At 38.1% G+C, this 13,397-nt stretch overlaps 1 protein-coding gene across 1 annotated transcript; it reads right to left on the bottom strand.

The window, feature by feature from the left end:
• Window positions 1-2,991: 2,991 nt before the first annotated feature.
• LOC107694885 (membrane-spanning 4-domains subfamily A member 4A-like) lies at window positions 2,992-10,082 on the bottom strand. The gene is made up of 8 exons (XM_016494607.1): window positions 10,055-10,082; window positions 9,345-9,544; window positions 8,389-8,499; window positions 8,225-8,293; window positions 5,553-5,699; window positions 5,204-5,323; window positions 3,225-3,305; window positions 2,992-3,051 (listed from the first exon to the last, which is right to left on the bottom strand). The coding sequence occupies exons 2-8, from the start codon at window positions 9,528-9,530 to the stop codon at window positions 2,992-2,994; spliced, it is 774 nt and encodes a 257-aa protein (XP_016350093.1). The 5' UTR covers window positions 9,531-9,544; window positions 10,055-10,082.
• Between the last annotated feature and the right edge of the window lie 3,315 nt (window positions 10,083-13,397).

Below are 13,397 nucleotides of genomic sequence, written 5' to 3'. Positions count from 1 at the left end.
CACAGTTGCCCAGTTGCCCTGCTGCAAAGGCATTGTAACTGGAACCGAACAATGTACAGGGCTCCCTGAGCTAGTCGCATCCAAAGCCATATCTAGAGCCCTCACATTCTTACTGTCCTCAATTAATGTTTGGATGCGTGTCTCTAATTCTGAAATCTTCTCTGTCAGCCTAACTATTTCCCTGCATTTATCACATGTGAATTCCTCGTCCAATGTAGCATTGTTCCCATAGCCGTGATTTGAAATGCTGTTTCTCTGGCATTTTCAAAGGCATGTAAAGTATAATACTGTGGCTTGGCTTGATACACAGTCTAATGGTGTAACGAAATCCAATTTTAATAATCTTTTACTATACCAAATTTATGTTACTTATATTTCCTATTTGAGCCTGTGCAGATGAATGAAGTTATTTCAGAAAGAGACCATCCTGAATGTAAAACAAAACGTGATTGGCTATAGCGGGAACATGCTACGATTGGTCAGTGAAGTGTTGCTGTTATCTGAGTGGCTTGAGTAGACAGTGGGTCTAGAAACATTTAAAAATCTAGAAATGCGCGCAGCGATCAACAGATGCACGGAAAGCCATTCACAAATGTACAGGGAGTGATCCACAAATGCGTGCAGAGATCTACAAATGTGCAGAATGCGATTCACAAATGAATGCCAGGCAAAGTTGTGTTTGTGACAGAAGAAGATATTTGTGAATGTTTTTTTTATTTGAAATCTCATTTTATTTGTTTTGAGAATTTAATTCATGTTTGTGAAACTCTGAGATTAAATTATGCAACAATTCTATTTCCATACCCCAACGGCTTTTGGTTGACTGTTTAAAAGTGTCTGTCCATGCAGAGTTTAAACTCCCACCACTTGTATATTAACAGGCACAGGAGCACCAGTGTTGTTTGAATAGAGGGTTGAAACTGAATAGCAAATTCAAAGGATGTGACATGTTTGACATTCTTGAGACAGGTTAATGAATCTGAAATTGCCCTGATAGCACACATACATCTCGGAGACGTCTATTTGATGTCTGCATTTACATCTGCAAGACGTATTTTTTAGAGTGTTTGCTCATCTGCAATACGTCTATAGGACGTTTCCTTTTAGATGTCAAATAGACGTCTATTAGATGTCTTTAAGATGTTTATGATTTAGAATGTATGTAAAACTGACATCTGAAAGACGTCTGTCAGATATTTGTCCAAAGCAGATGCTTTCCAGATCAAGAGATCTTTAACAGACATCTTGCAGACGTACATGTGCTATCTGGGTGACCTCATATTGAATCAAGACATGCAAAGGATATGATTATAAAATAGACTTTTTAAATAACTAAAAAAAAAAAATCAGTCTATGAATTTAACTTTAACTTGTTCTATCTTATTTTCAGAAATGTGGTATTTAGACTGTTTAACACAATATTATAAATGAGTAGAGTTAATGTTGTGAGCTGGATGCTAGGATGATTCTATTAGACCCTCACCCTCATTAGACCCCTTCTTAATAGAGAATCTTCACAAATACTGTATTCCAAACAGATTGTTTAGGTGGATCTATTTACATTTACATCATTTAACAGATGTTATTTTTCAAAGACATTTAAAAAAAGCGCTGTACCAGCCCTTATAAATCCACTTATAACCAAAACCATTCATTAATAACATTTTTATTTAAAACAAAACTAAACAAACCACAATTGACGACTACTGCTTTTTGTCTGCATTTTTAAGTATATAATATTTTTTTCCAGGGGGAAAAATCCAGTCCTCAGGTCGTTTTGCACTTTTTCCCCCCTGTTGTTAATAGGTTACTTGTCTGAGATGAGATAAGGCATATTTTATGGCATAACTGTAATTGCTGATGCTGTTTCCCAGAATGAAGCAGGTGGAGCTCAGGTGGTTAGGAGTGGTGATAAAACTAGCCACTTCTACAAGAACATAAAACCTGACATTTCACTACACAATACCTTCCTTTTTATAAGATAATGCATTTAAAAACCACAAAACGATGTTGCAGTTTATCCCTTCCAATACTCACAAATCAAAATGCTCTTTTACTGTTAAGTAACATTAATAAAGAACCTACATACATCATTAAAACATCAAGTCATTAAAAAATCAAGTTATTCCCACTCTTACGCCCACCCAAAAAGCCCTGACTGAGGTAAACACAGTTTCATCACAGCTTTAGAAGCAGTTTCTCCTCTGTTCAGTACAGGGCTTTAGTCTACCAGGGTGCAAATATTGTAATTAATGTTTCTTGAGTTCTCAGCAGAGTATTTAGGTCACATTTTGGCACTTCATGACACAAGGACAGTTCTCAGAAGATGTACGTCACTTTGGGTTAAAGACATGACTAAAACAATATAAAGTTGTTTGTTCTAACTTAGTTCTAGCATAATCCCTGTTAAAACAGTTTTACTGTATCTGTATTTAATTATCTGTTTAACATGTTTTAAGGAAAAAAGGAAGGCTATATTGAAGAGTTAATGAGACAGGTCGATCACCCATGATTAAGAATCACATTTTCCTGTTTAATGAAGTTTTAATTATATGAATGTCCTCCAGGAAAGTGGCATTCTCCTGCCAGGCTGTTGTTGTTTATTCAGGATACTTTATTCTTACAGATTATACAGTATTACACAATTACTTGTTCAAAACAATCTACCCAGATTCACTGATGATTAGACAACTTTGACTTAACTAACAAAAGAAAATCAGGAACTAGTATCTATTATTAGTGTCTTGAAAAGTTACTGTTTACACATGTAATTTAAAAAATATATATAATTATTATCTGATCAACTGTTTTTATTTGTATTTTTTGCTTTCATCTCTTTTTTAATGAAAGGACATTAGCGGTAAGGGACAGGAAACCAATGGGAAACCCCTGTGCCCCATGAAAGCATCACACAGAACTGCAGGACCCAACCCCCAGCCACCCACCCCCTTTTTGTTTGTTTTTTACTATTCATATTTATTTACTTTCATTTTATTTTGGAGGAATTTCTGCAGGATGGTGATGCATGGAAGGGTTGCTGATAACAGGTATCTGCAAAAAAAACAAAAACATGATTAGCTATATAATGATTATTGAAACAATTACTCCGTGCTTTACACATTTCCAGTACAAGGACAATCAACACTAAATTCAAATAATGATGTTTTGTGTTTTTATTGTTTTACTAACTCCAATTAAAAACTGGTGTTTCAAGCTTCTCTTACCTCTGAGCTGTTAAGATCATGGAAATGACAGGGCCTAAAACCACAGGGCAGCGGAGGTAAAACTTGCGCAACATACGGCACCTTTGGAAAAATCCACATGTAGCATTTTATGTCTTCTTACTGTGAAATGCCATAAATGTAATAACACTGACAGACAGTTCCAATATTACAGGTTTTGTGATTACTACAGACACTGCTGCTAAACAGAGACCCACAGACTCAGGTAATTTACATACACTTCGATCTCTGCATATCAATGGCTCAAGCCTCCATTACTAGCTCTAAAATGACATTTTGGAAAATGTCAACATAAAATATCAATAGATCTATAAAATCTATTTATTATACACTTTCTTGTCTAGTGTAAATTGACACAACAGGGTGGACATGTTATGTTTTAGTCTTCAAAAATGAGTAGTAGAGAGAAAAACGAATACTTTGTTCTTGAAGTTGCTTTCTCTCCAAGTAAATTGTTACTTCTAGCAAGTAATGTGATTTAAGGCATTATGCTTAAGATTTTAAAGGACAAGTAGCACCAATGTAACAGGGTGGAGTGGAGTTTGAATGACAAACTATATTAATGGTTTTGTACATAAAATTATGTATCACAGTGAATGGTATTTTATGTAATTTAAGAGAAAAGGGGAAATGGGAACATGGCAAATTGTCAAGTGCTTCAAAAAGTTTTTTTTTTGTATTCTTAGGAACTGATAATTATGAGTTAATAGGGTATATCCATGTATGTAAAACCATGTGGTATTAAAGTTGATTAAAATTTTAAGCAGTATATACAGTAAAATATTCAGTAATGTTTAGGTGTGTGACAAGATCTTGTACCACGAGATTAAACATGACAATATTTCTTGTCAAGGTGAACAGCTGTCACATATCAGCATGATTGCAAATGTAATATAAACTTTATACAATAATTCAATAAACAATCGAGTCAATGATTCTATGAGCCATTAATAAAAACAGTCACTTACTTAATTTGTGAATGAATCAGCCATTTGAACAAATCAGTTGAATGAATGACTGAAAGATTTACTCATTAAGGCTGTGACCTACTGAAGGTTTTAGTTTCATATTTAGAGTAACATTAATAACCATTTATAATCATTATTTATGCAATATTGAATATTAAAAAAATATATTTTTTAGATATCAAACAAAACTTTTTGTAGTGTCTATTCAATGCTTTAGTCATATAACATAGCGATTACTTTAAATTATCTTTTAGTGGGGGTGTCATTTCTCAGCCAAAATTTATGTGTAATTAATTAGATTAATTAATCGGCGCATCATGTAATTAATTAGATGGAAAGTTGAAGAAAGGAGTTAAGTTAGAAGGTCACACAGCTTCAATCAGAAGTTAGAAGCTCGTGCAGTTATAAGGTCTCAAGTGACTGATGTGAAATCATATAGGAGAGAAATCAGTCAGGTGAGTTTGTGGCAATGCCTTTTACAATGCTTGGATATTGTTCTGTCTTTTATTACATATGATCATCTATTCAATATCATCTCTTGAGCTAAGTGTGTCATCAAACCCCTAGTATTGTTTCATGGGGACATAAAATCCACCAAATGGTAGCAATGAATGAAGAGCTGTACTGTCATCATGTACAAATCGACAGTAAATGCTGCTTCTCACAAACTCTTTTCTGCAAGTGCTGCGAATTTAACCTTTGGAAACACAACGTGTGCTAAGTTCACTTTATTGACATTCACATCATTTCCAACGTTTTTGGGGACAGAAGACTAAAGTTCAAGAATTTTACATGTTAAAAGCTTGAGGGTTTAAACATTTGAAAGTGAAAAATTTAAATAAATAAATCTTTGTAATGTAACCTGTAGTGTTTGTTGGTTCTTGTAAAGTGTGAACCTAAGTATGAGCCTCAAGTAACTATTTCCATTTTATATACATATCTGAGTTTCAGCTGACAAAAGTTTGTGAACCCCTGATTTGATGCATTACTCACCTGTGAAGGAGGACAACAGCAACAGGAAACTTTACAGGCAAATGCTGACAGATATATGGAGAGGATAAACTGAAGCAAGGCGAATATCAGCAATACACTACCGATTCCCCAGAAGAGGGTCTGAGAGGAAATTCAACAAATAATAATAACACAAATGTATAATGTCAATGCCTTCTTGCATTATACATGATCACTAATAGTAATAAATCTATAAGCTATTTCTGAAATATTGGGAAAAGACTGGAGAGATGATTGTGGATTAAGGATTGACTTTTGACAAGTGTACTGACCAGACAGTCATCTTATTGCAATTACTAAATAAATGTGAATGCAAAATTTGGTGACATACCTTATACCTTTCCTCAAAATCAGAACACTCATAATCATTGCAGTAACTGTAGTACATTGGTCCTATACCCAAATCCACTGAAATTATAATAATTGCAATGCCTGCAGTTAAAGCACTGAAAATGTTCATTCCAAGTGAACCTCTCACCTATAGGCAGAAAAAAAAACATAAAACACATGAATGAATTAGGAAAAACTATAACACATTTTGTTATCATATCATGTTAACGTAGATAGAAAAATGTATTGCGTGTGATAAAAAATACACTACTTGAAATAAATAAACGCAAGCAGCAATCATCTGGGGTTCAAGCACCAATGGCTTATGTAGATTATTAAATGATAAAATTGAAATGTCTTTTCAAAAATAATATGTTTTCTTTACAGTCCAATCAATCTTCACTGATAGTTTAGGTCAGCTTAAACCTGGTCCTTGCAACCCCCTGATATGCATATTTTGCACGTCTCTCTTGTTTAACACGCCTGATATGATAGATGCCAGATCTTTTAATCCTGATAACTGATTGGTAACTGGCTAAATTGGTTCTTCAAACAAGTTAGTGGATGTGATTAAAATATCTGGATTAAGTTGTCTGAGATTACTTTGTGTTGTCATGTTCATTGGAAAGGGCAGATATATGGATAGTGGAAAACCATGATCAGCAATGCTTTGGCTAGCGAGAAGACATCAACATAATGACATCATAAGATCAAGGAAACAGCCAAGCAAGCAAAATGTCATAAATGTTCCAATATATATAAAGTGTAACCATTTTTTAAACAATTCCCAAGTATTTTTCATCATTTCTAGTATTTGTATAGGATTTGCATTTTTCAAAAGTATTTGCAATTCATTTAATTTTGAAGTGTATTTGTAATACGTGACAGCATAACATTTTCTTAATCCATAAGAACCATTTTAAGACATAAGGTGTGTTCGACTTCATGTGGCGCTGCACAGACTGATTGGCGAGATTTGCCACTTGCAGTCGGGGGCGGAATTAAAAGCGGATACATCAAGTCGGACACTTTCTGCTCCCGGTAGTGATGCTTGTGTGGTGTTTGATTACTCTGTCACAGATGAAGTGAACAAAATGCAATATTTTTAAATACACAGACATTTCAGAAACGTTTTCATGAAACAACAGAAACACTTTTTTTATATACTGCTTAATACAGCACCATCTGTCCAAGAATAAAGTTAAACATAAACATACTATTTAAATAAAAATAAATTGGATTTATAATATACTTTTATCAGTGTTTTTGATAAAAGTGGCTCAATATAACATCACGACTACAGTAACTGAAGGTGTCAGAATAAACCCGAAACACGCATCATTGTTGTCATGTGATGAATTCGATCCAACCGTGAAACAGCTGTCGTCATTAGCACTCCTGCAGTTACTCTCGTGGTACTTTGATGCTATACGTCACAGTAACGTGGGTCGGCGCTGTCTCAAAAAAATGTAAATGACTAACCGGCATGTAATGTACTACTTTAAGTCAGTCACCGTTCGGTCTGTGCAGCACCGCATGAAGTCGAACACACCTATTACTAACTGTTTAAATTAATTGTGCACTATAAAAGTATTTTGAGATCTGAGAAGTGATTCTGCATCTCCTGCGATGCATCAAATCTATCTGCATAAAGGCTCACAGTTCCAAAGAATGCACGGCTCAGACAAACTGTACGTAATGTATGATTGCATACATTACATACATTGGATTAAGAACCGCTGGTTTAGGTTATAGTAAATATGCTAGTGTCAAAAGGGACAACTGGAAATTCTACCTCTTACTGTTAGTCCAGAAAAATAATCTGTATAATGTTTTATTGTCACATCACAGGTCAAATTCAATTGATAGTGGAGTTATCCTTTGTAGCTCAAAATGTTCCATGTCCAGAAGTATTTATCTGAAGGTCCTTTCCATTTTTATTATTTGATCATTTATAGTATAATATGTGTGGCTTTCTAACCTAATGTGCAATATTTTGTAGAACCAAAACTACAACCATGTAAACAAATGATTAAATATATTAAAAGCATACCCATCTATTTATACCATATATTTTGGTACACGCATTGTCATACTGTGCAAATATGTCAATTATCATAAAGGCAGGCCATTCAGACTTTATGTTATTAGTCGCTGTAATTTGATTGGCTACTAGTGGCCATGTTTTTTTTAATGTAGGCAAGTCCAATTAGTGTTATGTTACAAGGAATTTCAGTTGCACCCCTACAGGTGCAATTTTGATGCATTTTGGTAAGAATTCTCAAAATAACCTGTAGGCTATGTGTATTGTTTCAATAAGTTTGGGTGTTGGGCTTAGGGGATAAAATTAGCTCTGACAGACTGATTAATTCACTTATATCATCACAGTGATTCATTTAATCTAAAACAATTAGATAAAAAAATTTCCAGCAACATCCCTAGCTGCTATGTACAAAATTTAGTGAAGACTGGACCAACAGCCTAGGAGGAGTATGAAAAATGGCAGAATTTTTATAGCTGGAAATTAAATGATAAGAAATACACTTAATGATTCAAGGGGGTTAAAATATTGTTTTTATCAATTACTCCAAAATGCTAATCATGATATTACAATGCAACCTGTCTATATCGGGCAGCTTGGACCCCTAAAAGTAACAAGTGTTGTGTACATACCAAACACAAACCGGAGGGTGAATTACATTTGTTTTCGGCAGCAATGCAGAGTGAACCAGCAATAATGTACTGAGAAGAGAGAGAAAGGCCAAAATTGAGGCTTCTGTTGAAACATGTAGCTTGAATTATAAAAGACAGATCACTTAATTGTAATTGTTTCTTACGATGAGCGACCCCCAGTAAGGAATACCACTAAAGACAAAGATGGATTCTGCATGAACTGTAGACACGATTCCAAGCAGGAAAGTCAACAGAGCAATCATAATCTGGACAATCTGTGAGGAACAAGAAAAATGTACAGAGTAGGACAAGATAGTCTTTTATAAAGTAAAACAGTTTCCAATTTTGGGGATCAAAACAAAATCTACAGTATAAATTCATAGCATCTGTAGTTATGGACTTATGATTGCAGAAGAAAAATACCCCAAAAATAGTCTACAAGCGTGGAATTCTCAATGTATGAATTCACATACTGATAGAGGTGTACTTAGAGATTAGGAGTACTTAAGTATTTTAGTCATACTGAATGTATGCTCAAAGATGCAATAGTCCTCAACAATAAATGCTGGCTTCATACTACACGATTTTAGCCCTGATTTTCAATTGCCAACAGTTTTGTGGAAATCGCAGGTAAATGCCAAAGCTTTTTGTAGGCTACCATTTTTACAGAAATAAATCCATTCTTGTGCGAGAACGCCAATCTCTTGTGTGATCTTACATTATTTCCCGTATCAGTTCTCACTTGTTTTGTTGTGAAACATAGTGTGTAGATCGCACAGAAGTATTGAAAAGCTGTGTAATGTGTGACCCCCCTGTTGCCGATCTGTTGATAGTTTGCAACCCTTAAAACATTCTTTGGGTCTTTCACTTTTTTGTGACTGGTACACTGTAAATGAACTCTGTAAATGCTATCTTAAATTGGTCTTTGTCATCTTATATTGTATTGTCACCAAGGCAATAAGTCACATTATGCAATAAAAACCATGTATGCTTTAATGTTTACAACTCTGCTTTTTTTCTTCTTCTATAATTTATTAATGTTCAGATTTTCGTACTTCACACTGACATACACAAATGGGGAAAAAAAATCAATAATATGGATCTATGAAAAATTTCTCACCCCAAGGGCTTTTGGTTGGCCTTTCAGAAATGCCTGTAGTCCATAAAGAGGAGAAACTCCTGTGACCTGTTGGACATAAACAGGCACAGGAGCATTTGTCACAGTCCCAGCTGGTGTTGTTTGTGTTGGTGGTTGAATCTGGATGATGAGTGTTGAAGAGTTCACGGGTAAGACTGTTTGGGACATTCTTGCTTCCAAATCTGAAATTGACCTATACAAAAATCATAGTACATCAAAACATGTAAAGAATGATTATAAAATAGATTTTCGATGTAAAAAAAAAAAATCTTTCCAGTTTATTTATTGAAAATGATATATTCATTATGTTTGTTATAAACGTGTTCTTCATATTGTTGAAACTTTTATGACTGCAGTTATGTCATAGTAGTTATTACAATTGGTAGAATTATTGTCATCAACTAGAACCTTCTTAGATCTTGAAAATAGAAAATGTACTATATGAAAAATAGCTTGTTAAAATTTATATACATCATTTACATTTAAGGTATTTAGCAGATGCTCTTTTCCAAAGACTATATAAATAAATAATCAAGTGTCCAACCAGCCATTATAGATGATTACCAAATAAAGTAAATCCATTCATTAATATAATTTAGTTTAAACAACAACAATAAGATCCAGACATAATGCAAATATAGGTATTTGTATAAAGGTTGTCAGGAGTAATGTAAGTATATAATTTGTTTTACCAGAAAAAAAATCCTCTCTTCAGTTTGCCCTGTGTAGTCACTTTGCTCTGTAGTCGCACATTGCTTTTTATAGGGCTCAGGTGATTAGGAGGGGCCACTGTTACCAGGAAATATAAAAAATAAGACAATGGAAAACAGAAGTATTCTGAGTTGATGATTGTGTGTGCTCCACAATCAAGAGAAGACTTTTGACACCCGTGACCCAGCTCCTGAATGACGTGAATTATGCAACTGATGTTTGTCATATGCGTGATGATGCATGTTTTGTTGAGCATTTTAAAAGTAACTGAATAAGTACTTTCACCATGAGGTGACAGCTCAACACAGATTTTTATTTAAAGGGGTCATATGATGCGATTTCAATTTTTCCTTTCTCTTTGAAGTGTTACAAGCTCTTGGTGCATAAAGAAGATCTGTAAAGTTGCAAAGACTAAAGTCTCAAATCCAAAGAGATATTCTTTATAAAAGTTAAGAGTTAACCACGCCTACCTAAAACGGCTCGTTCTAACACACCCCCACATATCTACGTCAGTATGTGGGAAGATTTGCATAACGCCGCCCAAATGTTCACGCAAAGAAAGAAGCACATTTCATTACACCAAATACACAAAATAATGTTCTTTTTAGCAGCATCATATGACCCCTTTAATTGTATTTGCTAAAATGTCTAGAGAGACTTTTTTTTATAAATATGGTTGTAAATACTGAAACTTTATTTATAGCTTGAAAGTAGCTAAGTTAAGTAAAAGCAGCAAAACTCCTACAGTGGCTGTGTAATTTAGAAATAAAAGTTTATTTCATACATTTACAACACAAGTGGATACTACAGTACCAAAATGCTTATTACCACTGTAGCCTTAAAACCCAGTCACATGTGAAACTCAGCTGGCACCATTGCTTAATGAAGCTGGAATTGTGACATTCATTTGTGAATGAAGATATAATAATTAAATAAATTATAACATTTATACAGCATAACTGTCACGGTGCTCGGTGTATAGAGAACGCTTGAAGAAGAAGATGAACATAAACAGTATTATTAATCCACACAGAAGGTAATCCACAGAAGGCAGGCAGGTAACACATGCAACACGATAACTTTAACACTGGACGAGGGAACACAGGAACAGACTAGAACTAAATACATTGGCAAATGAGGATAATTAACGAGACCTGAATCAAATGATACACTCAGATAGAAAACTAGGTCACGGAACACATGGGGAAGGAAAACACAACAAAACAGTCCTGGGGTTTGACAGTTCGCCCCCTGCCGAAAAGCGCGACCTTGCGTTGCAGAGACAAAGGGAGGTATGGAGGGGGACTTAGGAGGAGGACAAAGGAGTGAATGTGGGATGGTGACGGGGTTGCGAAAGGGCTGGCAGTAAGGCAGGCGGACAACCCAGGTGGAGGATCAGGAGGAGGACGGACTCCTGGGAGGAGGGTCAGGGTGGAGACGATGGAGGGAGGAGCCATGGAGGAAACAAGAGGAGCCAGGGAGAATACAGGAGGGACTTGGAGCAGGAGGAGCCAGGCGGGACCCAGCCCATGGTGGAGCCGACAGAGGGAAGAGCCATGGTGGAGGAAGGGCTGACGACTCCAGGGGGCTGACTGACAGCGGCGGAGCAGGTGGTGGTGGAGCCCGAGGTGGAGACAGAGAGCCAACGAGCCAGGGTGACACTAAGGAATCCAGAGGGCCAAGGCGGAGCAGATGGATCCGGTTACTGAGGCGGAGGCAGGGATACGGAAGGCCGCGGTGGAGCCGGAGCGACAGAGGACCAAGGGACCAGAGGAGGGAAGGAGCAACCTGACACAGCGGGAGGGACGAAGGGACGAGGTGTAGCCAGAGGAGTAGAGTCGCAAGGCAGCTGATGGTCGACGACTGACCAAGGCGGAGCTGGAGGAATGAGGGAGCCCGGCGGAGCCAGTGGACTGTCGGGCCATGGTGGAAATGAGGGAGCTAGGAGCCATGGTGGAGCCGCTGGGTCGACGGGTTGAGGCGAAGTCCGGGACACAGAGGCTGGAGGCGGAGACAATGGATCCTCCAGCCACGACGCTGATGAAGATTGGCAGACCCACAGCGAATCTACGTTTATTTACGCTTTGATTTGAACGAAAACAACATATCTGTGTGGTGCGGCTGACACAGAACAGCATACGCTGTTTGTGTTCAGAGGATACTCTCCAAAATGGCGCAATGGTGACTCGGAGGAGACTAATTGTTGAATAAAGTCATTATTTTAGTTTTCTTTGCGTACAGAAAGTATTCTCGTAGCTTCGTAAAATTACGGTTGAACCCCTGATGTTGCATGTATTATTTTACCGATCTCCTTGCTACATTTCTAGACGTTTATCGTGTTACTCATATTGCTGTCTATGGGAGGGTCAGAGAGCTCTCAGAATGCATCAATGGGGTTTGACAGTTCGCCCCCTGCCGAAAAGCGCGACCTTGCGTTGCAGAGACAAAGGGAGGTATGGAGGGGGACTTAGGAGGAGGACAAAGGAGTGAATGTGGGATGGTGACGGGGTTGCGAAAGGGCTGGCAGTAAGGCAGGCGGACAACCCAGGTGGAGGATCAGGAGGAGGACGGACTCCTGGGAGGAGGGTCAGGGTGGAGACGATGGAGGGAGGAGCCATGGAGGAAACAAGAGGAGCCAGGGAGAAGACAGGAGGGACTTGGAGCAGGAGGAGCCAGGCGGGACCCAGCCCATGGTGGAGCCGACAGAGGGAAGAGCCATGGTGGAGGAAGGGCTGACGACTCCAGGGGGCTGACTGACAGCGGCGGAGCAGGTGGTGGTGGAGCCCGAGGTGGAGACAGAGAGCCAACGAGCCAGGGTGACACTAAGGAATCCAGAGGGCCAAGGCGGAGCAGATGGATCCGGTTACTGAGGCGGAGGCAGGGATACGGAAGGCCGCGGTGGAGCCGGAGCGACAGAGGACCAAGGGACCAGAGGAGGGAAGGAGCAACCTGACACAGCGGGAGGGACGAAGGGACGAGGTGTAGCCAGAGGAGTAGAGTCGCAAGGCAGCTGATGGTCGACGACTGACCAAGGCGGAGCTGGAGGAATGAGGGAGCCCGGCGGAGCCAGTGGACTGTCGGGCCATGGTGGAAATGAGGGAGCTAGGAGCCATGGTGGAGCCGCTGGGTCGACGGGTTGAGGCGAAGTCCGGGACACAGAGGCTGGAGGCGGAGACAATGGATCCTCCAGCCACGACGCTGATGAAGATTGGCAGACCCACAGCGAATCTACGTTTATTTACGCTTTGATTTGAACGAAAACAACATATCTGTGTGGTGCGGCTGACACAGAACAGCATACGCTGTTTGTGTTCAGAGGATACT

This window comes from Sinocyclocheilus anshuiensis, unplaced genomic scaffold (assembly GCF_001515605.1).
Source record: "Sinocyclocheilus anshuiensis isolate Anshui unplaced genomic scaffold, SAMN03320099.WGS_v1.1 scaffold418, whole genome shotgun sequence".
Classification (NCBI taxonomy): domain Eukaryota; kingdom Metazoa; phylum Chordata; class Actinopteri; order Cypriniformes; family Cyprinidae; genus Sinocyclocheilus; species Sinocyclocheilus anshuiensis.
Note: the sequence above shows the minus strand (reverse complement) of the source record. Positions and strands in the feature narration are given on the sequence as shown.